General features: G+C 41.3%; 1 protein-coding gene and 1 long non-coding RNA gene across 2 annotated transcripts in view; both read right to left on the bottom strand.

The window, feature by feature from the left end:
- Positions 1–3,415, bottom strand: part of LOC106921516 (uncharacterized) — a 50,966-nt gene extending 47,551 nt beyond the window's left edge. The window contains exon 1 of the long non-coding RNA XR_001419002.2: positions 577–3,415. This is a non-coding gene — a long non-coding RNA (uncharacterized LOC106921516). The remainder of the gene's footprint in view (positions 1–576) is intronic.
- Positions 3,416–5,987: 2,572 nt separating this feature from the next.
- On the bottom strand, positions 5,988–24,693 carry wapla (WAPL cohesin release factor a). Its single transcript, XM_014993261.2, has 20 exons — positions 24,400–24,693; positions 22,472–22,882; positions 21,583–22,288; positions 20,458–20,765; positions 19,303–19,433; positions 17,906–18,001; positions 16,882–17,043; positions 16,208–16,344; positions 15,359–15,470; positions 14,801–15,031; positions 14,386–14,497; positions 14,073–14,170; positions 13,778–13,854; positions 12,138–12,316; positions 11,551–11,666; positions 11,210–11,425; positions 9,725–9,926; positions 9,421–9,509; positions 9,193–9,288; positions 5,988–7,699 (listed from the first exon to the last, which is right to left on the bottom strand). The coding sequence occupies exons 2-20, from the start codon at positions 22,854–22,856 to the stop codon at positions 7,634–7,636; spliced, it is 3,519 nt and encodes a 1,172-aa protein (XP_014848747.2). The 5' UTR covers positions 22,857–22,882; positions 24,400–24,693; the 3' UTR covers positions 5,988–7,633.
- Positions 24,694–27,751: the final 3,058 nt, after the last annotated feature.

The raw sequence follows: 27,751 nt of genomic DNA, 5'->3' as shown, positions 1-27,751 counted from the left end.
GGGACTTGCGCTTCAGCATCGTAAGAAAAGCACTCAAAATAACTGGATGGCTTCACAAACACCGCAAGATCCCATTTGGAGCATGTTTTGTGGCCCAATGTGGGGTTTTATTTGGGAACCAAGGTTATAAACAGTTAAGGGAGTAAAAGATAAAAGCCTGACAATTTGCACCCTATAAGCTGCCTTACGAAGACTCAGTCTGGAGAGGAATTTAAGAGGAGGTGTCGCGTAAACATTCAGACACGTCTACCTACGTTTAGGTTGATGGGTTTATATGTAAAGGACGCCGCTCTCAAGATTTCTTTTATTCCTGATACCAAATCTAGTCATTTAACAGCTGAAAGCCTAGTCCAACAATGGAGTCTCTTCTATCTGCTTTTTGTGATAATAGATAATTCGTTTGAAATGGACCTTCATCCTTTCATGTTTCCAGTAATTTCCTGACCCACATTTAGAAACATTTAATGGGACACAGAATTGAAAGGGAAAGGGGAGTTCATAATAGTAAAAGGAAACTTTGGAAGAAAAATATGGAGATGACTCTTTAGATCTGAAGGATAAGAAAAGTTGGCTTACTGTTCTGAAGGATAGAGGATCCTGGTCGGTTGAAAAGATGAGCTCCAGACGGGAAGATTTCAAAAGCAGAGTCAACAAGGGAGTGGAAATCCAAGTTGAGAGCAGGAAGGCAAGAGAGAACCTGGGGAACTTCAGAGCTGCCGTGGACAAACGGGGGACAGGTGATTGTCCAGGTCTGATGTGTAAAGGTCCGAGGAAATGTTCAGGTGTTAGTGTGGAAACCAAACTAATATTGAAGCTGAGAGGCGCAGAGGACACAAAGAGCTTGAGTTCAAGGGAGGTAAATAAAACATACTTCTTGCTCCAAAGGCAAAACTAAACTCTGAAGGAACCCAGAAGGCTTGACGCCATCATGGCAAATCATCCTTAACTTGCTAAACTGATGAGGTGATTGCAGACAGGTGTGTGATCTGCGGCAAGCCATCCAAGTCCTCCAACAAAGATCCTCTCTTCAGGATGAGGACTCACACACACCAGGATCATGACAAGTCCATCATATTAAGCTCCATAAAAAGCTACAATGGCCCCCTGGAGGGCCGGCGTCCTGCATGTTTTAGTTCTCTCCCTGGTTTAGCGCACCTGGATCCAATGATGGTTCATTAGAAGGCCTAAGAAGAACAATGACATGCTGGAAAGGTTACTACCACCAGGGTAGATGAAGACACTTTAAATACTTTAAAAAAAAACAACAAAAAAAAAAACTTGCAAATAATATCATAGAATAATAAATGCTACTACAATGATCTCCCTGATCTAAGATCATTGCTGACATCTTTCCATTTTGTCATCAGGTTAGCAACCAACCGGCTTTAAACCACCAAGTTAGCAACCCCTTTAGCTTTAATAGATAGAATCACATTTCCAGATTATCTGTAAAGATCACAAGATTGACAATAACTACAAGTTAGAGGTTTTCTTTTAAACAATCACTGCATTCTCATTGAATTACATGTCCCCATTTTTAATTTGAAACATTGAAGCAGGGCCAGCATCACGTCTCTTTCTTTGTAAGGGCAGATCAAGAGACGGTGAGCATTGTGTATTTGCAAATTTAGCACCTCTGCAGGAATCGTATGCACATCTTCACCCTCATAAACTGCCATGAGAGGCAGGGAATTGCACAGATTGAAGTGGTGAACGATTCTGCATATCTGGCTGTGTGCGTGTGTGTGTGTTGCATATCCTGGTAAACAAATGGCAAAATGTTTCCCTCTCGCCGTAGCATGATTTAAGTAAACAGGGACACTTACAGCAAAGCAAAGCGGCTATTGAGCATCTTCATAAATGTTTCATCATTCTTCGGGGGCCATGTGTGAGGGTGCGCGCACGCCGCCGCGAGACTGGGCGCATTTATCTCCGCAGAGACATCAGAGTGCTTGCAGCTTGAGGGGAAATCAGCGGGCCCACACTGCCGATGAGGAGATACGTGTCTATGTGCATGTAATGTTGCTTGTACACAGAAGAAAGAAAAAATATGCCGGCTCCGTGTGCACTTCATTTAACCAATCAGGCCCCGCTGTGGTCAGAGGCTGTGCACTCACACCACCTAGTGGCACTAGGGCGAGCAAAATGTGACAAAACAGCAGAACGCGTTCATTCCGTCTGTGCACAATGGGATTTGAAAGAACATGTCAAATATTACTGCCTAGAGTTGATAGATTGTTTTTTTTTGTTTGTTTTCCTGAGGCATATCTTCCAACAAACACTAGAGAAATAATAAGACTGTATCAATATTTTTTTTAAAAAGCATGCACAAGGGAGAGGAGAAACTCAAAGACAAGTGTTGAGCCATGAAAAAAAAAAAAAATTGTAGCTGCAGACAGAGAGGAGGATCAAAGGATGAGCACCGGGAAGCTGCAGGAATCGGTTGTAGTCCTCCGCCTCAGGAAGCACAGCTTCAATAAGATTGATTGTGATTGACAGGTGGGAACCGTTAATCCCCTGTGCTCTTCACTCCCCCTGCCCAACCACACCCACCCCTCTCTCTCTCTCTCTCTCTCTCACACACACACACACATTCTTGGACATCCCTACCAATCTACTGTACAAACGCCTGCGCCTTTCTCTTTGCATTTGTCCTCGCCATCATCCTAAGGCGCTCTGAGCCACCGCCGTCCTCCAAGTGGAGCCTTGCCGTGTACTATATATAGGAAGGAGATGAAAGGCAATGAGAGGTGTATGGAGGTGCAGGTCATCAATATTCAATACCCTCTCCCTCTCTTTCTCTCTCTCTTTGAAATTTAAATTTTCTCCACCAATAAACTCCGATCGTGTATTTGCATGCTGGGCAATGAGACGTAAAGACATAATTACACGGTACTGATGCAATGTTTACAACACAAACTGCCTCTGCGAGTCCCGTCAGTTCCTGATGGCTCAGATTTAAAAAAAAAAAAAAAAGCCGCCCCGCTTGTTTCATCACTGTTAACACAGCTGTCTCCCGTCGCCTCTTTTGTTGCCACACGGCACATTTCCATAAATTCCCCTCACTCCCCGAGCTATTTGTAGGGCGACTGTCGGCGAGCGACTGCAACAGGAATCCTTTGTTTCCAATATCCATCAGTCAGGTGAACTGAGAGGCCGCGTCCGCAGACTGTCACTGCTGAGTGCAGTTAAGAATGCCCACCACAATCTGGAGTCTCTGTGCCTGACAGGCGGTTTGTCTGGGATGAGAGGAGACATGGGAATGGAGATACACGCTCAGACATCTACAAGGCCTTCCACTGTTTATTGGCACCCTTTGGCAAATATGTGTAAAAAAAAAAAACCTGGATGGAAATTCATCTTTGGCTGGACAGCTTTTTGTTGTTGTTGCAATATCTAACCATTTTTGTGTAGATTTATTCAGCACAGGTGGAATATGTTATATATATATATATATATATATATATATAAAATGTTTTTCCACAAAATCAATAACAACTCTCATGTTTTTGTTGGCTTACAATTTTTATCTAGTCTCCATAAACTTTAGGGGAAAAAAAAAAACATTTTACTAATTAAATGGAACATTTTTAAAATAATATGGGCTTCTTTATACATTCCAAGACTTCACGTCTGTTCATTTCGATGATTGTGGCTTACAGCTAATGAAAACCTCTCGGAAAATTTTAAAGTCCTTGAACACAATTCAAGAATGGTAGACTTTCAGACTGCCAGCACAGGTGGTTGAAGCAGATAATCCCTCATTAAAAAAAAAAGAAAAATGTTTGAGGTGGTTATGGCATAATTTTACCCTTCAGGATGGAGTTTTGTACATGTTGCGTTTCTTTCCACGCCAGCTCAGTGGACTGCTCGGTTGAAGGTTGTCGTCATTTTAAAGGGGGTTCTGATGTTTAGGTTTCTTAGGTATCTCAGGTTTGTTTTGTTACGCAAGTCCTTTGCATTCATTTTAATTTGAAGTGCAAAGAACACAATTAAGTAAAAATAAAAAAAAGGACAGTAATCAAATCTCACACGTTTGTGGCTTGAAATGGACAACTTTGACCTTGTGGGCTTAAAGTTTGGACAGCACTGGCATACACAACGTTGGGAAGACTGCTGGCGGTTAATAAGACCGTCCACAAGGAGGATAAGAAGCCAAATGTTGTTGTGAAGATTCTGGTCGTTTACAGAGAACAGGATCCGAGCATTTCAATGAAAAACTGAGTAGTTTTAAAGTATGTGGTAGAAAAGAAGTGCGCATAAACATAGTCTTAAGATTACTGCAGAGCAAAGTCATTTCAGGAGTAGGTGTGTTTGCAGTCTTCCCTTTCTTAATACCTCCCATATTATGAAAGAAAATCTAGTTGTTTGATTTTTACTTTTCATCATCCCTTCATCAAAAACATGCCTAGTGCTGCTTCAGTTCTTTCATGCATATTTGAGGAAACCTCGAATCTCCCGTGGCAACCATTCCGGGGCGCCTAAACACTTGCTCATACAAAGCACCGCCTGTTTCCACACAGTTCCTCCTTTGAGCTGCAGTCTCCGCCTCACAGAGCATCTTCCCCTCTCAGCTCCTCCAGACTAGCGGCAGCAGTGGCTGGCAACAGCTGGTGGATCTGCTGAACTTACCAAAGGAAATGAGCTCAGTCCAACGCTCCTAATACCGTTTGTAAACGGCTTAATGGAGAAGGATTGTTGTGATGATGGTGGAGTGTCAGAAAGAGACAGAAGCCCAATTTCAAGGCCTAAAATTACAAAGTCAAATTTCTTTTGCGTCATGATTGATGTACATAGCACTTTTATAACAACTTAAAGTAAAAGTTACTTGATTGTGTTTTGAATGTACACCCTTTAAGACAGCCCTGAATCACAGACAATGTCTGAAGGATGTAACCTGGGTAAAAGAGGAGGAGGTCTGTACTGTTGCTCAGTGGTCCAAAATCGTCCTTTCAGATGAAACTGTGAATGCAATGTGAAAAGTGAGGTCCCAATGTCTGTAGGAAGAGCGGAGAGGTACAGAATCCACATTTCCCCGAGGTCCGGTATGAACTTTTCACAGACCGTGATGATTTAGGGAGCCACGGCTTCGCCTGCGTTTCATCAAGTCATACATCAGAGCAGTCTTCTCCCCAGGGAAGTTTGGACAACTCAATGTTTCACTCCGACAAAGCCTCATAGAGATGCTGATTCCGTCTTCCAGATGGACTCGGTACCGGCTTGCACTGCCAAAAATACCAACATCTCTTCTTCACTGGCCAGCAAAATGACCTGAGCTAAAACTAAAGAGAATCAAACAGGGACTGTCAAGAATACAAGACCCAACAAAGAACACAAGGTAAAGGAGGCCCAGGAAACCCGGGCACCACAGGACGAATCCCTTCACACCACATTGCATGAAGCTGTTCATGCGAAAGGAGCTTTGACCATGTAAGGTGTCCAGATTCTGGCTAAATGTTTCACGCAGCTGACAGTTCTGTAATAATATTTGTTCCTTTCATACAATGCTAAACAGGAGAATTTATTTTGGGCCGTGAATGGCAGAAAGCTAGAAACAAAATTAAACATTTGAAATATAACACTAACGAACCTGTAAGTTAGATTTTTGTATTTCTAACTTTCTGATTAATCTGAAGATGCGTCTGTACATAAGACATGACACGGGTGCATTTCTCTGCAATTCTTCTCTTTGGAAAAGACAACAAAAGTTTTTTAGTAAAGAATATGCGTCTAAATCTTAAGGAAATAGACAAGAAAACGGCTGCTCACCTACACTTGGCCAATGTGAGAGATAATAAATCTACACACAACTGGAAGAGTGACAACGCAGGAGTTTTAAGTAGGCAAAAAGAAAAAAAGAAATTCTGTGTGCTTATATAAAAGTGCCATAAAGCGGGAATTTAAAGCTTTTAAAAAAAATCTTTACCAATAAGTGTCATGTCAGCAATAAAACAGGAAATGCAATAAAGGAAAAAACACACGCCATATGTACTGAAAGTAGCAATTTTGTTCCATTTTCAGATACAACTATTTACATGTAACCAGAGACTATGTTCTCAAAACAGGTACAAACAGTGTTTTTTTTTTTTTTAAATGTTGCAATTATTGGTTTTTTTTTTTTCCTTCAAACAACTCAGAAATATAGTATAAAATAAGATATCAGCTTAGAGGAGTGGGGCGGGGTAGAGGGGAGAAAGAAGAAGAAGAAGTCTACGCATCTTAAATGTCCAGTAACGTATATATACACGAGTATTTACATTCTAAAATTTCCTTTTAGACCAAAGTTTTGCAAACAGTAAACACAGTCATGTTCACCGCAGCCCTACAAAAACCAGATCAAACTGATGTTTGTACAAGAAGTATGGCTGTAACTCGGTTCAGTGGTCGAAACGGGAGAGCAGTTCACCGCGAGAGGCTTTTCAGTGTCGGGCGGACGATCGCGGCCGAAACGACACCGAAGCGGAATAAATAAACGGCGACGTCGTGACGACGGAAAGCATGAAGCTACATCCAATCGAGAGTTTCTTAATCAAAAAAGTATATTTTGTTAAAACTTGGGCCACAATCTATAAATTTGCAAAGAGTCGCTCACATGATTATATTAAAACAAGACACAGTCCAGCTCAGCAAAGACTTTGCATTTTACACAATGAGGAGAGAAAACATTAAATTAAATACAACTCTTAAAATTATTTCATTGCATTTTAAAAACAATCATCTGGAATAATTCATTATGTGCTATAGTTGAGAAGAGCTAACCACACCGTTGGATTAGTGGACATTTAAATTAAAATAGAAACAAACATGGGCGAGAACGACATAAATCCATGATGGCGCGTCGTTTCAGTCTCAGCCAAAGGGGTCACATCCTGATCGCTTCAAACATGAGGGAGAAATATCCTACAGTTAAAAAAAAATAGCTAAAATTGTGTTTGAGAACAATTAAAAATCTTAAAACCAAACATTTCCCTTAAGCATTCAGTCCAATTGTGAATATTAGTGGAGAGAAAATAAACATTGATGGATCGCATTCAAAACCATTCCACGCTGTTTACATATAGACATCATTCTGAAAGTCCATGAAGATGATTGATTTCCCTGCTGATCAATTATTTCACCCTTGGCTTGGACGTGAACAGGCAGAGATTAAAATGTAATGATCCATAAAATCTGATTCAAGGCTTCGCACACTCGAGCTGCGCAGCCAGAAATCAGAACCCGACAGCCAACACGGCTCGTTGCCGTCGGACGATCCGCTTCGAGTCCGTTTCCGGCGACTCGTCGTTACCAATCTCGCGGGATCATTTAGCAAATAATAATCTGTGCAAATCACAAAACAAGTATGAATCTGGACATTGAAATGTGGAGTCTGATGAAAGAACTTAAGAAGAAGAAAAAAAAAATAAATCAAGAGGGAATCAACAAGTCCGTCAGCTAACAGGGCTTTGGTTCAGGCTGTGCTCCGGGAAGGGAACTCAAACTGTAGCTTTGAGTGAGTTTACACGCGACGCATCATCGGTGTGAGCGTCCATGGGTGGTCGGATGAGGTCGTGGGAGTGTGACATCAACGGGAAGGGGATCTTGAACCCTTAAAGTGTGCAGAAGAAGTGAGTTCGTTGCGGTTCATCGTGTGTTAACAGTGTTCCAGGTAGTCGATGACCCGTGAGATAGACTTCTGTCCTGTGGTGCCCATTGCACACTGTGTGGGGAGGCATGGAGGAAGGAAAAAGAAAGTGTGAGAACTCAAGAGTCTTAAAAGAGGACAAGAGAAAAAAAAACAAAAAACGTGCAGATTAAAGTTTGAATTTTATCTCCACTAAAAGAAAAAGAGTGAAACGCATGGTTCCAGTCATTCGTTCCGACAAAACGGATCGCATGTGAAGCTGCTTCAAAACCGCAACATCTGGGACCAGAAACAGCTTGATAAATATTAATCTAATAATAACTAGCCCTCTTTTTCTGAATTTTAGTGCTTGAAATATGCAGCTTGGTGACACAAGGATTTATGAGATCGATCACATTTTGTATTTTAATGACAGCTAGTAGGGGCCGCGTGAGCCGTTTCAAAGCTTCTGGAGAAACAGGCAGGCCGGACCGGCCTTTCATAAAAGCCCAGCAGCTTTTACTACCGATTCAAAAGAGAGACTGAAATAATTTACTGAGAATCACAAAAAAAAAAGAAAGAAAGAAAATCAGTGGCTCTCAGAGTGCTTTTCTTACCCTCTTTACAAAAAGGTGCTTTAGTGGGTTTGGTGCAAAATTAAATGCCTTTTCATTTCTCCGTTCCAACTAGCCAACAGCCAAGGACTGAATCAACAGCTGAAGATATTCAAGTAAAAATCTTTACTTCAAACACTTGTTTTTTTTTTTTGTTTGTTTTGTTTTTTTTACTATGTTATTGCTTGCAAATTATTATTTTTTTCCCCCTCTTGGAGGAAAAGTTTCAGATAGGACATGGGCCAGTTTCTGGGATACTGAAGTCTTTAAAAAAAAATGTACTGCTCAAAAACCTCTTTAAATTTCCCAATGAGTTGAACTCATTTTAACGAGACTTTAAACAAAGTGCCAGAATAAACCTTCCTGTCTAGAAATGCGTCACGTGTTTGGAAAGTCATGGTATGGAAAATAAATCTATCTGCTTTGAAAGGACACTTAAAGCTACAGGCAGCTTGTCTGTAAAGTAGCTGACTACTTAACCAGCCAATATGAGCTTATTAGGCTAGTAAAGAGAAGAAAGGAGACATAATATTCTCCATCATAACACATTTAGTTCAATTCTCCAGCTGAGTTCCTACATATTTTTTCCCATTTGAATCATCCATAATTTCCCTACTTCAAATTTCAATTTTCTTCCTGCAGTTTTTATAACATTCTGGATATTGAAGAATAATAATAAAAAAAATTAAAAAAAAGCCCATTAGCTGTCTGACTCATTATCAGCTCTAATTATTTGGAGGCTCATAAAGCCATCAAACACCACGACGTTGACATTTATGGAGCAATTATGTATTATTTTATCAAAAGTGGGAATAATTATTTCACTTCTATCATAAAAGCATCCAGATTTTGTTTTAATCTTCTCAAATTTCCACCTAGAGGTCATCACCCTGCGAGACTCTCATCGTCACCCTGACTTGACGCACGTTTCCGTATCGGCCCTCTTAGCGCCGTCACCTCGCCGGTCATACTCACAGTGAGGTTCATGAAACTCAAGAACTTCTTCAGCATTTCTGTCATTATAGAGAAATCCCCTTTAGGTAGGTGCTGTCTCACAGTAGTCACATTTATCTGGGGAGGGGAGGAAGAGGGGGTGGAGGGAGACACGGAGAGGCCGGTGATCAACAACTTGAGACGTGTTCAGGGGCGAGAACAGAAGCGCCCGGAATGGAGTGTGTGAATGTGTGTTAGTCATAGGCTCACCTGGCTGCCCTGACAGAGGCAGCCCAGTAACAGAGCCGTGTAGGAGGCGACGATGCTGTCCTCCATGTGTTTGCCCGCGTGCTGCAGAGCTGGAACGAAACGAGGGAGAAAAGACGTTTCATTCTCAACCGTGATCGGTTAAATGTCTAATAATAGACGTGTTCAACGAAACATGCGCAAAAACAAAAACGAAAGTTGGAAAGCACAGGCTGCAGTTAAGCTGAAGCCGTGCTATGGGATCGAGAACGTATGATCGTGAAACAAAAGCGACTACAGAGAAGCAGGCGCACGTGTAAACGTCTACCTTTATTTAGGTCCAACTCCTCGTCCTCTTCTTCTTTCTTTTCAGCCTGGCTGTCGTTCGTTTCGGATGCCACCCACTGGATCTCTCCCGACGTCTCCTGCCACTCGCCGCTCTGGTCCAGGGCCGGCTTAGGGGCCTCGCTGATGAGGTCGTCCGTCTTCGCCTCAGCCAGGATGGCAGCGCGCTCCCGCTCCAGGAAGAGCTGGAGCATTGGAAGGGGGGAAATGACAGAGGTAAGCTGGGGGGTGGGGGGGGAACTAACAGAGAAGGCCACATGCAGCTGTAGAGGACAATAACTGGATGATGAATGCAGAGGAAAAAGAATTTTGATGTCTAGTTTATAGTGATGTGCAGCTGATATTTTCTATTGCCTTTAACTAGACCCGTTCTGCTTTCAGCCATTTGTGGAAACAAACGGAGTAAATCCTGCTGCCGTTTCGGCTCTTTAAGGACCGACATTAACTTTACTAAACTGCTGCTAATGTTGCGCATTTATTCACAGCTTAGAGGGATTTACTTTTTACTCCAGAAAAGTAAATGTTAAGCCGGCACAGATGCAGGAAATGTACACGTCTGCATTTGCAGAGTATATATTTGTTAAGTCCTCACGGTTACATCTTTGCACAAATGTTAAGGAGATTTCACATGAGCTAGACGCATGTGAAAACAACACATGTGTGTTGTTTTCACATGCGTGTGTGAAAACAACAACTCCTGTTTGAGTTTGAAAAATCAAAGGTCTTCATTTTCATGTCATTTTCTCAGTTCTGTGCCTGCGGAATATGACATTAAAATCGACACAAAATATGGTTATTAATTTCGCCAACGCTGACTGGAATGTTTTGAAAAAGAGTTTTATTTTTCTTTGTTTTATTTTGCAGTTCCTGCTCACACAAGAACCCTAAACGTTCCTTACACGTTTCCACTGTGTTTTTCCGTGCTGGTAACCAACAGCTAAAGTAAAAGTGTTTTTTGGGAGTGGGTTTGTGTCACATCCTTTTCTGTCCAGACATTTTTTTTTCCCCACTCAATTGTAAGCTGGAAAAGGAAACTGTTTCAGAGAAAACACAAGCTGCAATTATTTTGAGAGGATATATATCCTTTTATACGGATATTCAGAGTAGCTGGGGGCTTAAAGCTGATGTGGAGAAACACAGATTTTTTTTTTTTTTTTTTTTTGAAGCAACAAGTCACAACAACACAGACCAGCACAGATTAAGATTTCTGCGGTAGGGAAATTTATAGGGGATAAAAGTTCAGGGAAGCATTATGGAAATACGCCTACATTTAGCAACTTGAACGGTCCGAGCTGTGAAAATTATGTCCCGTTTAAAAGCGGAGAAACGCGGCTCACCTGCTCTGCTCCACATTACCTCAGCTAAGTTCTCAGCACATTCCAGTTTCCTGCTGACGTTTTTCCACGCTTTGACATAAACTACAATGACAACGACAGGTGGTGTCTTAACACGTCGTGGCAGTTTCTACCTTCACCAGGGCAGCCAGCGCTCCAGACGGCTTCGGCGCGTCCGCCTCGTCTCCCTCGGTCCCGGCTGACTGTGCCGCCGCCTCTGCTTGCGTCGGATCAGCGGGCTGCATCAGGCTGTCTTCCAAACACGTGTCATCCACCGTGTACTCCATGTCCACCAGACAGTGGCGGTTTCTGGAGCTGTACTCCACGAGGTTAATTAGCAGCCCCAAACCCTGATGTGCATAAATAAAAAGCGACACCAACCAGAGAAAGCACGGGTCAAGGAGGGGATTAATTGTGTTGTTTTGCTACCGGATGAAAGGGGAGGGGGAACGTTTGTCCCTCGGAAGAGTCTTACCAGGACTCGGACGTCAAAGCGCTGCTCCTGCGGGATGTAGCGCGGGACTCGGAGGACGCAATTGAGCGCGGTGTCTATCAGCTGCTCCTGCTCGCCCGTCTTGGTGCTTCCCCACTCTGCAAACAAAGAGGATCGATCGCTTAGCCTCTGCTTGCGCCAGGAAACCAAACCCTGCTGAGCTGTTTTAATTCAAGTAAACCTTCAACTTTGTCCCTAATGATGCAAAAAGTGAAAAGCACAAGAAGAACACACTGCAAAAGCTGTAAAATCTTAAGTATTTTTGGTGTCGTTATGAGTGCAAATATGTTAGTGCACTTTAAATAAGACAAAAACTAACAAGTAACTTTTCAGCAAGATCCATGAGCTTGTTTTAAGTCAATAATTCCTTAATATTGATGAACAAATAGTGCTTTTCCATCAATATTAAGGAGTTATTGTGCTGACTGAGATATTCCCACAGGAAACTAGTCCAAAAAATACTTTGTAAGATTTTGTGTTTTTGCAGCGTATGCTAAAATCTAATAAAAATAAAATGCTCTAGTCTAAATAATGGCCTCTTGACAGAAGCTAAGCTAACGTTAGTCTACCGTTGTCGTGGGTGAGGTTGAGCAGCACCCCTATGACGGCCCTCATGCAGTCCTCCACCGCCTTGCCCACGTTGCTGAAGCTGCAGTGTGGCAGCGCTACGCCCGACGACGACGACAGGGAGCTGTTGTTCAGCGCCCGGCTGTACCGCTGGATCATATCTTCGCAGTAACGCAGCGCTCTGATGACAGAAGAGAGGACGGCTTTTGTTAGAGATCGGGAGGCGTGAAATGACAGAAGTGGGGCGGAAAATGAAAGATTAATGCTGGAGAAAAGGCGGCACAAAGACGTAAAGCAAGGAGATCAAGAGTGAACTTTTTCCGACTGATTTAGTTTGTCAACGAGCGTCAAGTTTTAGGCGAGTCTAGATCAGCAGCTCGAATCCGGCTTTTGTCGTCGTTTGTAAGCAGAGGCCTTCGTCTTGTTTTCTTTTGGAGCAACCCTGCGACCCGGCTGTTGAACCTAATAAATTTCACTACAAATGCAGGCCACTTACCATTTCAAGTCTGGAAAGATTACAAAAAAAAGGGACTCAAAATTGAGGTCACAGAAAACATTGCCACTAAACTTTGCCAGGCTCCTTGAGCCTGAAGTCACAAGTTTGACGGATAAACCAAACATGACTGCAAATCATTTTAGCTGCAAATGCGAGTAAAATGGTAAGTATATGGAGCTAAAACGGTCTCATAATTCACAAATACACAGAACAAGATTCACATTTGTATTTTTGATGCAAAACACAAATATATCTTTATTTCCAAGCTGCTTCTGGCCTGTGGGTTGCGCTGGATTTGTGTGTGAAGTTTGACACTCCCCTAAGGTTTGAATCCACAAATGTTTTTTTTGTTGTTTTTTTTTTTTAAATAAACGATCTCTCTGATTGGATGATCAGCAACCAATCGGATAGCTTCCTTGTTTCAGCCAATCATGTTAACCCATTCCATGTTTTGCTTGTTTTACTGGTGTGTCTACTAATTGCTACATTTTCATCCTTACAACACACTGACACAAAACACAACACGAGTTCCAAATCCATTTACCTTCTTCCCTTTGACTTAATGCCAACTAATTAGCAGTTTTCAGTTAAGACTATTTAAAGTGTTACCAGCTAGTCAGTTCACTGGACTAGCTGCTTTGCGATCATGCCTGCTTATGCTCGACATAATTGTCAAAAATAACAACAGTGTAAATAGCTGAACTGAGGCGCCACATTCTTCAAGCTTTAAACATGCACTTAACTTGAAATGTTATATTTAAAGCTCTTATTAACAGGACTTCCTCGAAAAGGGGCGGATAGTGCAGCTTGTGCTGCCGACTCATCATCTTCTGACATTTTAATTCCCAGAAGCAGTGAAACCAGCCAACTGCTGTTTGTAAAGTTGCACCAGACAGAAACCAGGCAGGCGTTTTTGTTCATTTAATATCCACAGCTTGTGGGACAAGTCATGTTCACACCTTTATGTATCAGTTTAATGTACTGCCTAAACACACACACACACACAAAAAAAGAGGAGCTCTGAAAATGTTGCGGCAGTGCACCCAACTGAAAAAGGTGGAGCTGTAGGAGCTGAAATCTATTATTATAAAGTCCTGGTGAGAGACATAAAGTATTCGGGTAACTCAGACGTCAACCTGAGCTCACCTGGCCGAGGAGACGATGAGCTGCGAGTCTTTGTAGGCAATCAGATAACCCTGGTTTTCTGGGTTCTGCACAGTCACCTGTTAGCAGAAGATGACAGAGTGAGACACACAAAGCGAAAGATTTAAAAAGGAACCAGGAACATTCAGGTTTAACCCAGATGTCACAAAAAGTTGTTTCGACTGTGCCTTTCATCCGGTGACAAAAAGAAAATCTCAATATAGAAAAACTTTTTTTTTTGTCCTCCAGTCTCACTTTTTTGTACAAGTTTTGAGAAGCTTGAAAAGACGCTACTTACACTTTCAAGCACTCTCAGACACCTCTCGGCTCCCCACAAAGATTCTACGAGTTTCTCCTTGTCATCTTCCTGGCTCAGGTTCTCCACGCACTCTTTCACTGTGGCGGCACAACACAAACGGCACACTTGACTTTTCACGTCGTTAAACCACAGAGCAGAAGGAATCAAGCAGGAGGATTCAAAACACACACACACACACACACACACACACACACACACACACACACACACACACACACACACACACACACACACACACACACACACACACACACACACACACACACACACACACACACACACACACACAGACCTTTATCCACAATATGGTCCAGGCCTCCTAGCAGCCGAAGTTCTTCTTTGAACCAATCGCCCGCTCTCTTGGAGGTCAGGGATAATAGCGCCTCCATGGCGAGATGGCCCGTCTGCATGAGGAGATGCGTTTGGGTTTTAGATTGATTGATTATATATTGTATCCCGAATGTCAACGTGAAGCACAGAGATGTTTAGAAAAGAAAAACATAAATAAACAGACATGGAGACGCAGGATATTCTCAGGATTCGTAGCTTTTTATTCATCACATTTCTGGAGAACTACGTAAATCAACAATCAGAATTCTTCAATAAGACCCTGAGACTTAGCAGTTAAATTCAAGATTACTGTAACAATAAAATGGAAGTAAAAGTTAGGTTAGACGTCGCCACAAGTTTTCAAAAGGACGACCTACCGTGATGTTTTCCAAGTCGAGATGCTTGTTGTGCACGGTCTCGCACAGCTTCCTGATCTTCTCCTTGACCTTCGCCACTTCCTTGGCGGTGAGCTGATCCTGGTCGCCTGAGTAGTCCTGGTCCAGCTCCAGCAGCTTGATCATGAGCTCCAGACACGCCCGGTCCAGATCCATGTTGAGCCGATCTCGACTCAGGATGTACATCAGCGCGGCGGTGCACAGAGCGAGGTTCTGGACAAAATGTAAGAGTTTCTTAAGAAAGTTGGTTTAATGTTTGTGAAAACTGCCAATTGAAATCCAGGTTAACAACAGATACCAAGTTAGTTTGTGTTGATCACAATAAGTTACACAATTAAAAGAAAGTCGACTATTAATAAGCCTCTGTTCTGTGAAAGAATACAACAGCATATTGCTGAATTGACCCAGGTGTGGGGCATAATTATAACGTTTCCAGCACTTCAACTAGACCTGGCGCTTTAAGATGACGAAGCTTAATGCAACATTGCATTTAAGTGCGACAGACGAACGGACAGATAGACGGAGTCGAGGTCGACGTACCGGATGCTGCGGAGCGTCACTGAGCATCTTGAAGACCTGAGCCACTTTTCCTCGGGCCCGGAGGTGCATCCTGAAACTCGGCATGGCGCACCGTGTGGCCAGGCTGATTATACTGCAAGACAATAGAGTGTGGGAATTACAGCATTATCCATGACTCTTTGTTAAACTTAAGGGGCCAGAATGAGAGACAGGCTACCACTGATTCACTCTGCATATCTATCGCTTCCTCTGAGTAGATTTCTCTACTCAGGAGAAGCATGCGGTGGGAACTAAAGGTTAACCCAGAAGACAGCTTGACCAATGGACCAGCTAAGACCAGTGTGCTATTATTGTGTCACGAGTAAAAATAAATAATGGTACGAGAATAAGCATAGAAAGTTCAGTTAAACATGTTCTATATTTCTGCATATCAGAATCAATAAATAAGTGTTATAGCATTATTATGACAGCACCGATCTACTTTACTGTAGCTTCATATAAGCAAGTATTTGAGTAATGTGTTGCAGTTTAGTAAAAATGTATTTTTTTAGTCTCTTCTGCTTTAGTGAAAACTATTTGTGTCATGTTAGAATCCGTTGTGTAATTTTTCACGAGGTTACCATAAAGTGAAAATACACTCTTGTAAAAACCCTGGATGAAAATAAAATGTCCACAATCAAAAGTCTCTGAAAGAAATTTGTCTTAAAATGCGGCGAATGAACTTAAAAAAAACAACAAGGGCGTTCTGCCTGTTTCGTCAATTCAAGCGAGGCAACTAAAACTCACTACAATGAAGGCGGGAGTTAAAAACACCAACATCACATCACAGAAGTGCGAGGGACGAGCAGCGAGCGTCTCCCCTGCACTTACCTAAGGCATCTCGTGTTAAGAGGCTGGCTGCTCTTCAGTCCCGTCTCCAGGTACTCAAAGTCGTCGGTGAACTCTTGATTCTCTCCAAACTCCACCACGTCGTTGAAGTGCTTCACATGCTGCACCACCGTGTACAGCTGTTGCAAGAGGAATGGGATTAATTACAGCTAATTGGAAAGCGGCCCGTCTGTCCGGAGACACAATCAGCAGGGGGGGAGAGGGGAGGGAAACACATTTGCGCCAATATCGATGGAATGGCCCCGCGCCGGCCGCTAAGCCCCCTCCGATGGTTCCATTACCGGCAAGTGCTGACTGCGCTAATTTGCCTCATCAATAACGGTTCAAGCGTTAAGGCCTGATCAGCAGTTCCTTCTGCACGTCCACCAGTCGCAACGAGTGTCGGGTGTGCTCAGCATGATGCCAACTACAGCTTTAGTGCGAGGCAAAAACCTCTGCACTTCAGGCGATCTGTGGCCCTGGAGGCCCAGAGCACAATCTCTGTCCAGGAGGCCCATCGTTATCATAAGTAATCTATGGGGGATTTAAAATTATTAGCAACAATGCTGGTTGAAAAGACTGACTGTTGCATCTAAAAAAGAAAGAAAATAAAGATCCATAAACTAAACATCAATTGCAATTACCGGAGACCCCGTCTCGCTGTGCCTTCCACTCACCTCTTTGTCTTCTTTCCTGCATTTGAGTGCCGTGACAATCTCTTGGTTGGGCCGTGTCGGGATGGTTTCCGATTTGATGACTTTTGGTGGCGGTGGAGGCGCTTTGAACAAGCCGTCGTCTTTGTGAGAGTTGCTGTCCTTGCTGCCGCTCGACAAAACGGCCTGAAGAAGGAAGAGGAGGAAATGAGCAGAGAGAGGAGAGAGAGAAAATATATATATATATTAAAAAAAAAAAAAAAAAAGTCTGACCAAAGTAACGAAATGTGTGTAATGGGCCCGTCTACAAGGTTTACCGCTGCTGAACAGTTTAGGAGCATGTGTGCAAGTAAGCGCTTTAAAGAGATGTCGGAGGAGATGGAGCAAAGTCAACAGTTAATTTTAAGAAAGCCTGCGCCCGAGCTCTTTGTCTCTGAGCAAACATTTATTTCCAGGGGGTAAATTCAGCTCAGAGGGTAAATAAAGAAGCAAAAGCTGGACTCGCTTGTCCGACCGCATCGGTCAAAACACAGACTTGGAAATTAAAAAAGAAAAAAAAAAGAAAAGAAAAAAGAAAAGAGCTACTAATAGGTCTGTTGCAATAAGCGTTTAATCAATTAATCGGATGATAAATTAAAATAAGCTTGATAAAATTCATTGTGATTTGTTTAGAGAGACTTCATAATCCATTTTTTTTTATGGTTTTGGTTTTTATTTCTGTTTTATTTATTGTTTTTTTTATTTTGGATATTGAAATGATCTTCCAGTTTCAGTGCTAAGTGTTATTTACAAAATTAAAGCTTATTGGTACGAGAGCATATATATTATAGTGTCAAAAGTAGCAATATTACCATTTATAGCAATAATAACTTTACTTCTGAGAAAACAAACTGAACTCCCTTTTGTCATTTGCTTCACATAATATTCCTTAGAGAACTCCTCTAGTTGAACAACAGGCATGCATATTTTCTAAATGACACAATCTTCAAATACACTGGAATCTTACAAAGTGCTGACAGATGCAAATAACACAAACTCGTGGTCTTACTGGAGAGGTCTGAGATCGAGAAAGTGGAGGCACAGGAATCTCTTCGGGTTCCGGTTGGTTCCAGTGTCGAGCGTTGTACACAGCTTTAGAAGGAGACTAAAAACAAAACAAAACAACAACAACAGAAAAAAATCTGATCTGTCAGTTCACCAGAACGCTAATCATAAATTTCATTTCGTGATTACAGAGGAACCGTGAAAAATAGTTGTACAGAGTACGAGACAAATTAACAAACTACTTTAAAAATGTGATTTTTCCTTTACTTCCCAGATCAAAAGAAGTTTTGTTACAGAAAAAATAAAAATAAAAGCGGTGATGAAAGTTGCTACCCAGACGGTCAGGTTTAGAAGTTGCTGACCCGGGAAGGCTGACTCATTCATTTCCACCCTTGTAGCAGCGTCCTAGTACTTTAAGTCATTCACAGAGAGTTGGGGGTCACTGGAAAAAAAAAACATTCATTTTGAAAGCAGAATACTCTGCTTATTGCATATAGTTTAGTTATTTAATTTCAGTAAATGGGAGAAAGCTCATGCGGTTGTTTTAATCAGGGCAGCTGTAGGCTCAGTCTGGAGCCGAAGAATCTCCCAGCAGCACAGAAACGCTTCCTGTAAATAACACATTCGGTGACTCAAGCACACCCTGCGCAGGCGATGCACCAACTTACGCTGAGGATGGCGGTAACGGCAGAGGACAGGGCACAAACAACCCAAAGCCACGGCAAAGTATGATTCAAATAAAACAGGAAAATGTGCTCTGAAAAACACCACTAATCAGGACTGAATTATTAAAACAAAAAAACGCCATCAAAATAGGAGGTAATAATCTAAACTCTTCACACAACACCCACATTTTCAACGAAGCACACGTTTGCCGTGCTGGCGTAAGGCGTAATTAAAGCTGGACTTTAACATCGGGCGCTCGGCGCGACGAGATGCAACTCAAACATAAATTACAGGTGAATCACGGCATTCGCTCAGAAAAGTGTCAACAGAACCAGCCTATCAGATTTAGTAGTTTGTAAACAACATGGGGTATAATTTTCTTATTACTGCCTCACCTGTGAAAGGAGCTTCCTGAAGCACTGAGGGCACTACGGAGTATCGGCGCTGTTGGAAGTTTAGTTCCGCTTTCTATATTAACATTTGGTTTTATTTCTATTGCTCTTTATTTGTAATCTTAGTTTTGAGACCCATCGGTTTCTTCAGTCACGTAATCCAACGCTAACACTGCCAACAGATTCGTGTGCATTTTGCCCCCATATTTTCATACTTGAGCACTAATATAATGAGAAATCTCTCACAGAAGGTACTAAAAAACACACGGAAAATAACTTTTGGGGGAAAAAAACAGTTAAATTACATATGAACACACACAGAAAAAAAAAAAAAAAAAGTTACCTTTTTGGGTCCACTGAAAATCTTTTTGAGTCCAGCGGAGGAGTCCTTTGATTTGTCACCTTGCCTTCCTGTTCGCCCTTTCTGACCCTCAGCGACTCCAGGGCTGGAGTCATCAGAGAAGTCAAAAGCATCTGTTGACAAAGTCAAGTATGCTCTTTAAATATGCTTAGCAAAAATAAAAACTAAAAAAAAAAAATTACAACATTTGAGAGCTTAAATATACCACAGTGGCAAAGAAAAATGTACTTGTGGGATGAGTAGCCATCTTATTCTGCCGTTGAATATTTGGTATTATTTATAGGAGTGGCTGATTAAGGTTTTATAGAAGCAAGACATGCTAATTTATTAAGTTCACAAACCGGAACCTCAGTGCAATGTGACATTAAACAACCTCCACCAACAAACCATTTAGTGCTGGCTGGGAGGATTTGGAAAGTTTTTCTTGCGTAACCCGCAAATGCCTTTTCCTTACAGATGCTGCAGCATTTAGAGGAAACAAATGAGCCTTTTAAACAGCCACAAGATTTGGTTACAAGTAAGACTTTGTTTTTCAACCAAGCACAAATTTTAGGGATGCACAATATTGGATTTTTGGTCAATATCCGATATGCCAATATACTAAAGCTCGCTTGGACGATACCAACACCGATACTTTTTTCTATACCCACTTACTGAAACTATATGTCTTTTTCTACTGTGGGGTTGAAATACTGCACCGTCTTTGTCAATTTAACCTGCTACCAAATAAAATGCTAAAAAGGAGGCTGAAAATTATGTAACACTTAACTTGCATCATGTTTAATGTCAAATTGATTCACGACATTTGCTCTCTCCAAGACAATGACAACATTCAAACAGTGCAAATTTGTAAACCTTCACAAAACTAAACCTAACCTGTTCACAAGCAACAAGTGAAAAGCACATCAGTCGTGCATTAATACTTAAGTTTCTTATGACGTTGTACTGCAGGCATCGTTGTCACTGGTTTGTCATTAAAACAACGCCTTTTATATCGATTTTTGACGGAATGGCCGACGTCCGATGTTAAATTTTACAGCTAATATCGGCCGATACCACGGCGATAATATTGTGCCTCTTAACATATTTCCTTAGTTTGTCACGTCTTCATCATATCGGTTTATCACCTCTGCTCACCTGTATTGCTGCTGGCTTGACTGTCCTGAGAGTCGCTGGTGTGAGGACTGTCGACACTTGAGCTCAGTGCGGCTAAGGCTGCGGCCGCCCTCTTGACCTTCTTCTCTTTGGCCTGAGAGTTCTCGTCATCGCTGTCACTCTCGCTGAGGTCGTCAAAGCCAAAATACTTGATCTTGTAGCTGCTTTTGCCAGCCATGGCCCCTTCAGAACTCGCATCCTCCCCTTCGCCGTCTTTGTCCTCAAACCCAAAGAACTCCAGTTTGGTCTCGGCCTTGGTCTTCTTCGTCTTTGTCTGGACAGGCCTAAACCTAAAAAAAAAAAAAAAAATAGAACCAACGTTTCTCAAAAATACGATTTGTGCAATTAAGATTTTTTTCCTGCTTAGTTTATTACATTTCATTTAATCTGCATTGCTGCAATACTAAATATGTTTTTTTTTTTCCCCCATTTTGACCCACATGTAAGTTATGGTAAATTACACTGGATAAATGTAATAATACCAAGGATTCTCCTAATTGACTTATATCAAATTAGCTAAATAAACTAACATTTAAAAGAAAGGGGAAACAAGAGGACAAGGATATGTCATTTTTGAGTGAAAAAGTAACTATTTTGCAGGAGGACAACCTCCAAGTACTGTTTGTCGTTTTAGAGTAAATGCATTGAACAGATAAACAATGCAAGGCAACTTCAAACACTGACTACTGCTTTCACATTGCTGCTTTTAGAAGTTATAGAAGAGAGGAAACATGGAACGCTAAAGGTGACACTTAAAAAATTAAACAATTAAAAAAACAGAACAGGGTCCGACTTGTGTACAAACCGATCAACTTACCAAAATAAAGCAAACACAAAGTTAAAATAACCAAGGTGTGACATCTAAATTTAAATTAGAGTTCAATTTTGCAATTTGATGCATAATTTAAAAAAATATTAAATTACAGAGATTGTATGTAGAAGCGAATAGAAAGGTGCAAATAGTTCAGAGGAAGATTAGATTTCAAAACTCCTTATTCCACGAGAATAGCTTCAAATTAGACGGAACCCTCACTCGGAATAATTTTCACTACAATACAACTTTTGAGACAAAACCGAAAAAATTAAAAAAAAGAGAGAGAAACCTACCGAGTCGGTTTAGGTGGTTGCGTGTCCGACTTCTTCTTCATCTGACCTGCCTCTCCCAGGTCAGCGGGGGTGGGCTGTGCCACGAGTTCATCGATGCTGCGGTCCATTGAGTCTTGGATGGTGACGTTGCACACTGACAAGCAGGACGGGTGCAGAACTGTGTAGTCCCGCACCCTCCCGCCGCCCCTGCCTGCGGGCTTGGCTGCTGTGTTAGCAATGGCAGCGGTACCACTTGCGCCAGCAGAAAGGACACTATTGGATTTATCTTGGGCACTCGAGGGGTCAGTGGGCTTGTCACTGTTGCCGTCGCTGAATTCATCAAGTGCTTTGTGAGACCGGTGGGGTCGTTGGTATTTCTTGCAGTTTGAGGCCCTTAAGGTAAACGGGGACGGGGGGATGTTGTCCACCGGTTCTGGCGGGGGCTCCGTGGGAAGCTCCTGGTCAGCACTTTTCATTTCCTCCGACAGGGATCCGTCATAAGAGCATGCAGGTTGGGTGCTGTGCGTTCCTCCGGGTACGTTTACCGACATGGAGGCGTCTAAGTTAGAAAAGGAGGAAACCGGCATCTGGGATACTGACAAGTTTTCGTTGTCGAAGAGGACAGTCTCTGAGACGCAGGTCACATATACAGGTTTTTGGCTGCCGGCCAATGCACTTTTGTACCACGGCTGATTGTTTTTAACATCCATTTCTGACGTCTGCTTATCTGCAAAGACAGAAGAAATGCATAGACTGTTACGCAACACTAAAACTGAAAATATTTTCAAGAAGACTTGGTTGATTACATGCATTTTGGTTTTTAAAATGACAACGTTTCATGTACGAAGCCAACAAAAGTCATGGTCACGCTCTACTCCCCAACAGGCCGTTTCTACAAGTGGCTACTTACTTGTCAATGTTGCCGTTATACTTGCAGAGGCCTGTGCTGATGTCACGACGGCAGCAGTCACTCTGCTCTGCGCTGTAACCGGTTTCGGTGCGGCCTCTTCTGGCATCTTCATTTCAGAAACATTTTCGGAGGTCACAGTCTTGGACTCTTCGTCGCTGTCAAACCCAAACGGGTCTTCGCTGTCGCTGTCCTCAAGCCTGGGCCTCTTGGAGACCTCAGTTGCTCCAGGTTTTAATAAAGGCTTTTTGCCTCCCAGCTGCGCCTTGTAGGTGGTCTCCCCCCATTTGGTGGTCAGGGTGGGCTTCTTGTTGGAGAAAACTTCTTCAAATTTGGAATTCGCCTCCCCTCCCTTGCGGTTGTAGGTTTTACCGAATCTGGATGTCATGTTGGTTGCTGTATGTTACATATTCTCTGTAAACACAGGAAGAAGCATCACCAAAAATGATGCCTTCTATTCACCATTTTATAACTTAGTAGTTTAGGTCATAAGTGACAAGATAGTTCAGGTTTGAAATGGATTAGTGCAGGAGTCAGTTTATACTCCCCAGGGTAACATTTATAACTACTTTGTATGTATCTATAACTGTTATTTTGGTTTAATCAGGGGTCCTAATCTGACATGTTTGGTATGATGCAGATAAGACACAGACCCAAGGAAGGAATTAAAATAATAATAATAAAAAAAGATGGAAACAGGTTATGACATAGATTTCATTAAATGACAAACACTTAAATTAAGTTATATTTGAGAGTTTTTATGACGATTTATTCATCGTATATAAACACATATACACGTGTGATCTTTGTGGGGATCTACAGCTTACACCTTACCCTTATCCTAACCAAAACTCAATTCACACCTTAGTTCTAAACTTGACCCCTGATCCCAAAACAGTCAGTGGGTCCCCACGATGTCGTATATGTCAGGAAAATGGTCCCCACAAGGTATTACAAACAAACACAAACACACAGGGTGTTGTTTGTATATGCGAGTGTTCAAACAGTGGTAAAAACTTTTGAGATTTAACTATTTTTGCACCACAACAGAACTTAAAATGTGAGGAAAGCACATGCTAACAAATTACAGCGAAAAAGAAAAAAAAAATCAGGTAAAACTACACTTGAATCTTGAACTTAGCAGGTAATTTCTGGTTTTAAATAGTAATATTTACTAGCCACAGCAGAAAATTAAAATCATTTAATATGTCTTAATAAGAAAAAACAAGTATTTGGAATACTTGATAGCATTATTTGCTTTATATTCCACAGCTATACGAGCTATATTGCAAGTAATCACGTATTAACCGACGCTAAAAAAAAAAGAAAAACTATTTCAAACATATTGATAATTTGATGTAGCTAATATAAACACGGAAATTCTAATAACTAGCAACATCACTTCTAAATATAAAATAAGCGACACACATATTAAATGTTAATAAATCCTGCATAACATATATTCAATGACTGGAGCTATTATGCAAGCCAATTTGGCAAAGTTGAACCAACTGTTAGTTGATAGCACACCAAGTTAGCATTGTCAGCTCAAGCTTTTAGTGAAAATCGGTCAAGTCTTCTCTAAACAACACACAAACAGAAGGCATTTTGTAAACCAAAATAAAGCTCAGGGGTTATATAAATTATCTACGTGGCATAGTACCGGAGCAGATAACTTATCTACGTCTGTTAAGTCCAGACTGGCCCGCATGTAAAGTTAACTGCTGTGAAGTTAGCTATTAGCCGTTAGCTTCAGCACTGATAACTACTAGGCTAACGTAAGTCTCTTGTTTACATTTCTAACCTGGCAACATCAGGTGGAGAAAAGCGTGCTTTTCAAAGACCACCAAGTGCACAGATATGCGTTACTGAATATATATAATGATATATAAAGTAACAGTGAGTTAAACAATAACTGGGACATACTATACCTTTCAACTCAAGCTAACCGTCTGCTTGTCTCCTAGCCAGCCGGTTAGGCCTGATCAGCTACTCACGCACAAATCAAGCGGGTAAAGTCGCTCCACCGCTGCAGAAAAAGCTCTAGAAACACATCTCTATCCGAAATATTATTCTACAGCATTGCAAGATATAAAAGAAAATCTTAACAAATGCAATCGAAGCTACACCAGTTCAAAGATAAAGAATAATCCGGAGTTTTTCCATGTTCAAGTGCTACTGACTGCCATTAAAATATCCCCTCCCTCCGCGACGTTTGGCACTGTGCTGAGCTGCCTAGTTAGAACGTAACTGACCTATCAGCAACAAGAGCGCTTGTCTGCGCTGTGAGGCTGTGTCAGCGTCTCTGATTGGTTAAAAAAGTCAAAATAAGCCATAGGGGGCGCTAGAGGATTGTATTTGTTAAGAACTTCGGACTATGCCAAATTTGAAAAGAGGCTTATATTATTATGAAAATAAAATAAGATATGTTAAATAAAATTGCATGCAATTAAAATAACACAGAACAAAAGTTTGTAAGTAGATCAAATTTGTACAAAAAGAGACTCCATAATCAGAATAGATTTTTTTCTTACTGTAATTATCAGGTATTTAGGTTTCATTTCCTTGAGTAGTGTTTGCTTTCTTGAAACTAACCTCATCTGACTTAAAAATTATATTATCCAGTATAATATGCAAACTGTTGAATCAAATGTTTGTTTGGTTTTTTTTTACCCACAAACCTTAGTTTTAGTTGGATCCAATGTCTTGAATCCGAGATAAAACTTTCTGCACCCATATAGAATATGACAGGTGTTTTGTGCCAAACAATGCAATTCTGATAGTGAATGGTTAGTGTAATGGTATTAAATAAATAAAAATATATAAATAAAAGTGATAAAAACTAACTGAATACAGTAGACAAAGGCTTGCAGTTTGTATTATGGATGGCAAAAAGCCAGAACTGAAATTAAGAGTCTGGAATGGATTATGATATTTTAAAATGAATTACAGATGATACAATGAAAAATTAAAATAACCAAAAAGCTATGAGTAAAAACGAAAAAAAAAAAAAAAAAGTTCTTTAGGAAGATTGGTAGCAACACCCTTAAAGTCCCAAAGATATACTTTGAAAAAGCAATAGCATATGAATGATCATGTCACAGAGGAAGTGCAATGATCACTTTTAGTATTATACTCTCTGTAGAGAATGTAAAGATAAAACTAAGTGTAAATTTTCATTTGTTCTCTATGCGACCAAAGGTTGTTTTTTTTTAAATCTTGCTCAACTCACTCTTGAGACCCTTTCAAACTGCTCTGACCAGCACTACTGACACCAGCAGGGGCAGTGGTGCTGGCACTGGTGATGCACCATGTAGGTTGTGATTTGAGTCTGCTTAGCAACGTGGTCCTGCTGCATTGACACTGAAAAGCACATTTTTCAGACAGAAGTCACTACATCTCCTTCAGGCTGAGGAGGTCTTTGTGGAAATGCCTGGCCATTGCTCCAAAAAACAAAACAAAGCCAAACATATACAAAATATTCATTATGAACTTGTCATAAAGAAGATAAAAGCACATCTCAATCCTGTTGCATATGAAGATCTTCTCAAACCTCTTTGTTGAATGAGTTCACTGTAGTCCAGCAGTGATCTCCGCAATCAGCGGATCTTAATCCAGCAGAATTTCTTTGGGCTTTGTCGACACGGGACATTTGCATTACAGGCAGATCAGAATTAAGTGCATGACGCCATCACGTCAATATGGACAAAAATGTCTGAGGAATGTCTCTTGATGAATAATTTCCACAAGTATAAAGCACTTCTAGAGGCACCTCTGACTTTGCTAGTCAGGGATAAGCGAAGTGTAGACTCGAGTAAGTGTATATTCAGACAGGGCTTAATGTTTCAGATGGGAAATGGCTTGCGGTTATTTTATGAGTTAAGGTACTCTCAGTTCTTTGTTTCATTTGGATAACGACAGCACTGCTCTCATATGATGTGAAGCACACGCTTTTCAAACATTTACATCATTTTGGACCCGTAGAGAAACTGTCAGTCCACATCACAGCCCAGAGGAGGTGAGGTAATACAGCCGTGCCCAGTGTGACTGTTATGAACTCAGGTTTTGGCAGGTGTGTAGTAATTACCTCACTAACAAGCAAACATCGCAGCAGAGTCCAATGTTCTGTACTTTTACTGTAACCTTTAAACGTCGTGAAACTTTTGATTGAATAGGTCGGGAATGCGCGCAGCTGCCAAGGAGAAGCAAACAACAACAAGGAATCTTTGAGTTCAACATCTGCTCAAACTATTTGCAACAGGCTTGGTCCATTAAAAAAGAAAAATGCAACTTTGAGAGAGAACCAGAAGGTGGCAGCACTACTTATCTTTGAGCTGCTCCTTTTGTTTAGTTTTACGTTCCTCTTTGTGTCCAAATCTAAACACAGATTTGTCAACCGGATCCACATAAAAGTCAAGGTATTGCGCTTAAATACATTTCATAATTTGTCATGCATGTGAGATTCTGACCATCACTGGAAAGCAGTTATAAAAAAAAAATATGGAGGATGAAAATGGAAAAAGAGAAGGCAGAATAATCATCCAATGGTTATTAGAGACATGCTCTGCAAGTCAAATGTGAAAAGTGGGAAGCGAACCACTGAGACGACAGGGAAAAAATAATTCCTCGTTTTTTCTTTTTCCCCAGCCAATAGTCAAAGAAGAAGTTGAGGTTTGACTTCCTCTTAATAGAGCTGACCCATTGCAAAATCCATAAACATAACCAATGACAGAGTAAAACTAAGAAAAATAAAAAGGAGATATCGTTTTATCACTTTGATTTCACATGTAATCCAAATAAATCATAACATTTTTTTTTTTGGCATTTATGCAAGATCTCCGTAGTTCTCATGAGGTTCGCTTTGTAATCTTTGTCCAAAGTTAATGTGGTAAACACCACTCACAACACCACTGTGCTTATTCATACAAATCCCTCATCTGTGACCATGTGACTGCATGGTGGGTCAGATCTCCACTTGGCTCGCACTTCTGTCTCTGAGGTCAGTCTGCACAGTCCCTGGACCAACAATCGCACCAGACCGCTATCAAACCCATATGAAGGCAATAAAAACAAATCCAAAGCAGATCCTGATTGGCTCCAAGCCCCCCCCCCCCGCACCCCCTCCAACCATTTTCCTTCTCTGTGTTTGCATTCAGATGAGGAGAAAAGACCAAAACCTCTGAGCACACACACACACACACACACACACACACAAAGATAATATTGATACATCAGCCTTGGTGCTTGTTCTTTTCCAAGAGAGTGTGTATGCAAAACTCACTG

This window comes from Poecilia mexicana, unplaced genomic scaffold (assembly GCF_051168715.1).
Source record: "Poecilia mexicana isolate PSO_F unplaced genomic scaffold, ASM5116871v1 scaffold_15, whole genome shotgun sequence".
Lineage (NCBI taxonomy): Eukaryota > Metazoa > Chordata > Actinopteri > Cyprinodontiformes > Poeciliidae > Poecilia > Poecilia mexicana.
This window is presented reverse-complemented; position numbering and strand designations above follow the sequence as displayed.

What these genes read in the sequence shown, in the direction of transcription:
- wapla (XM_014993261.2), bottom strand. Translation starts at nt 22,856, where the DNA reads ATGACATCCAGATTCGGTAAAACCTACAACCGCAAGGGAGGGGAGGCG. An exon ending in TCAAGCCAGCAGCAATACAG is followed by an intron (nt 19,434 to 20,457) that starts GTGAGCAGAGGT and finishes CTTTGTCAACAG; the next exon opens with ATGCTTTTGACTTCTCTGAT. An exon ending in CTTAACACGAGATGCCTTAG is followed by an intron (nt 15,471 to 16,207) that starts GTAAGTGCAGGG and finishes ATTGTCTTGCAG; the next exon opens with TATAATCAGCCTGGCCACAC.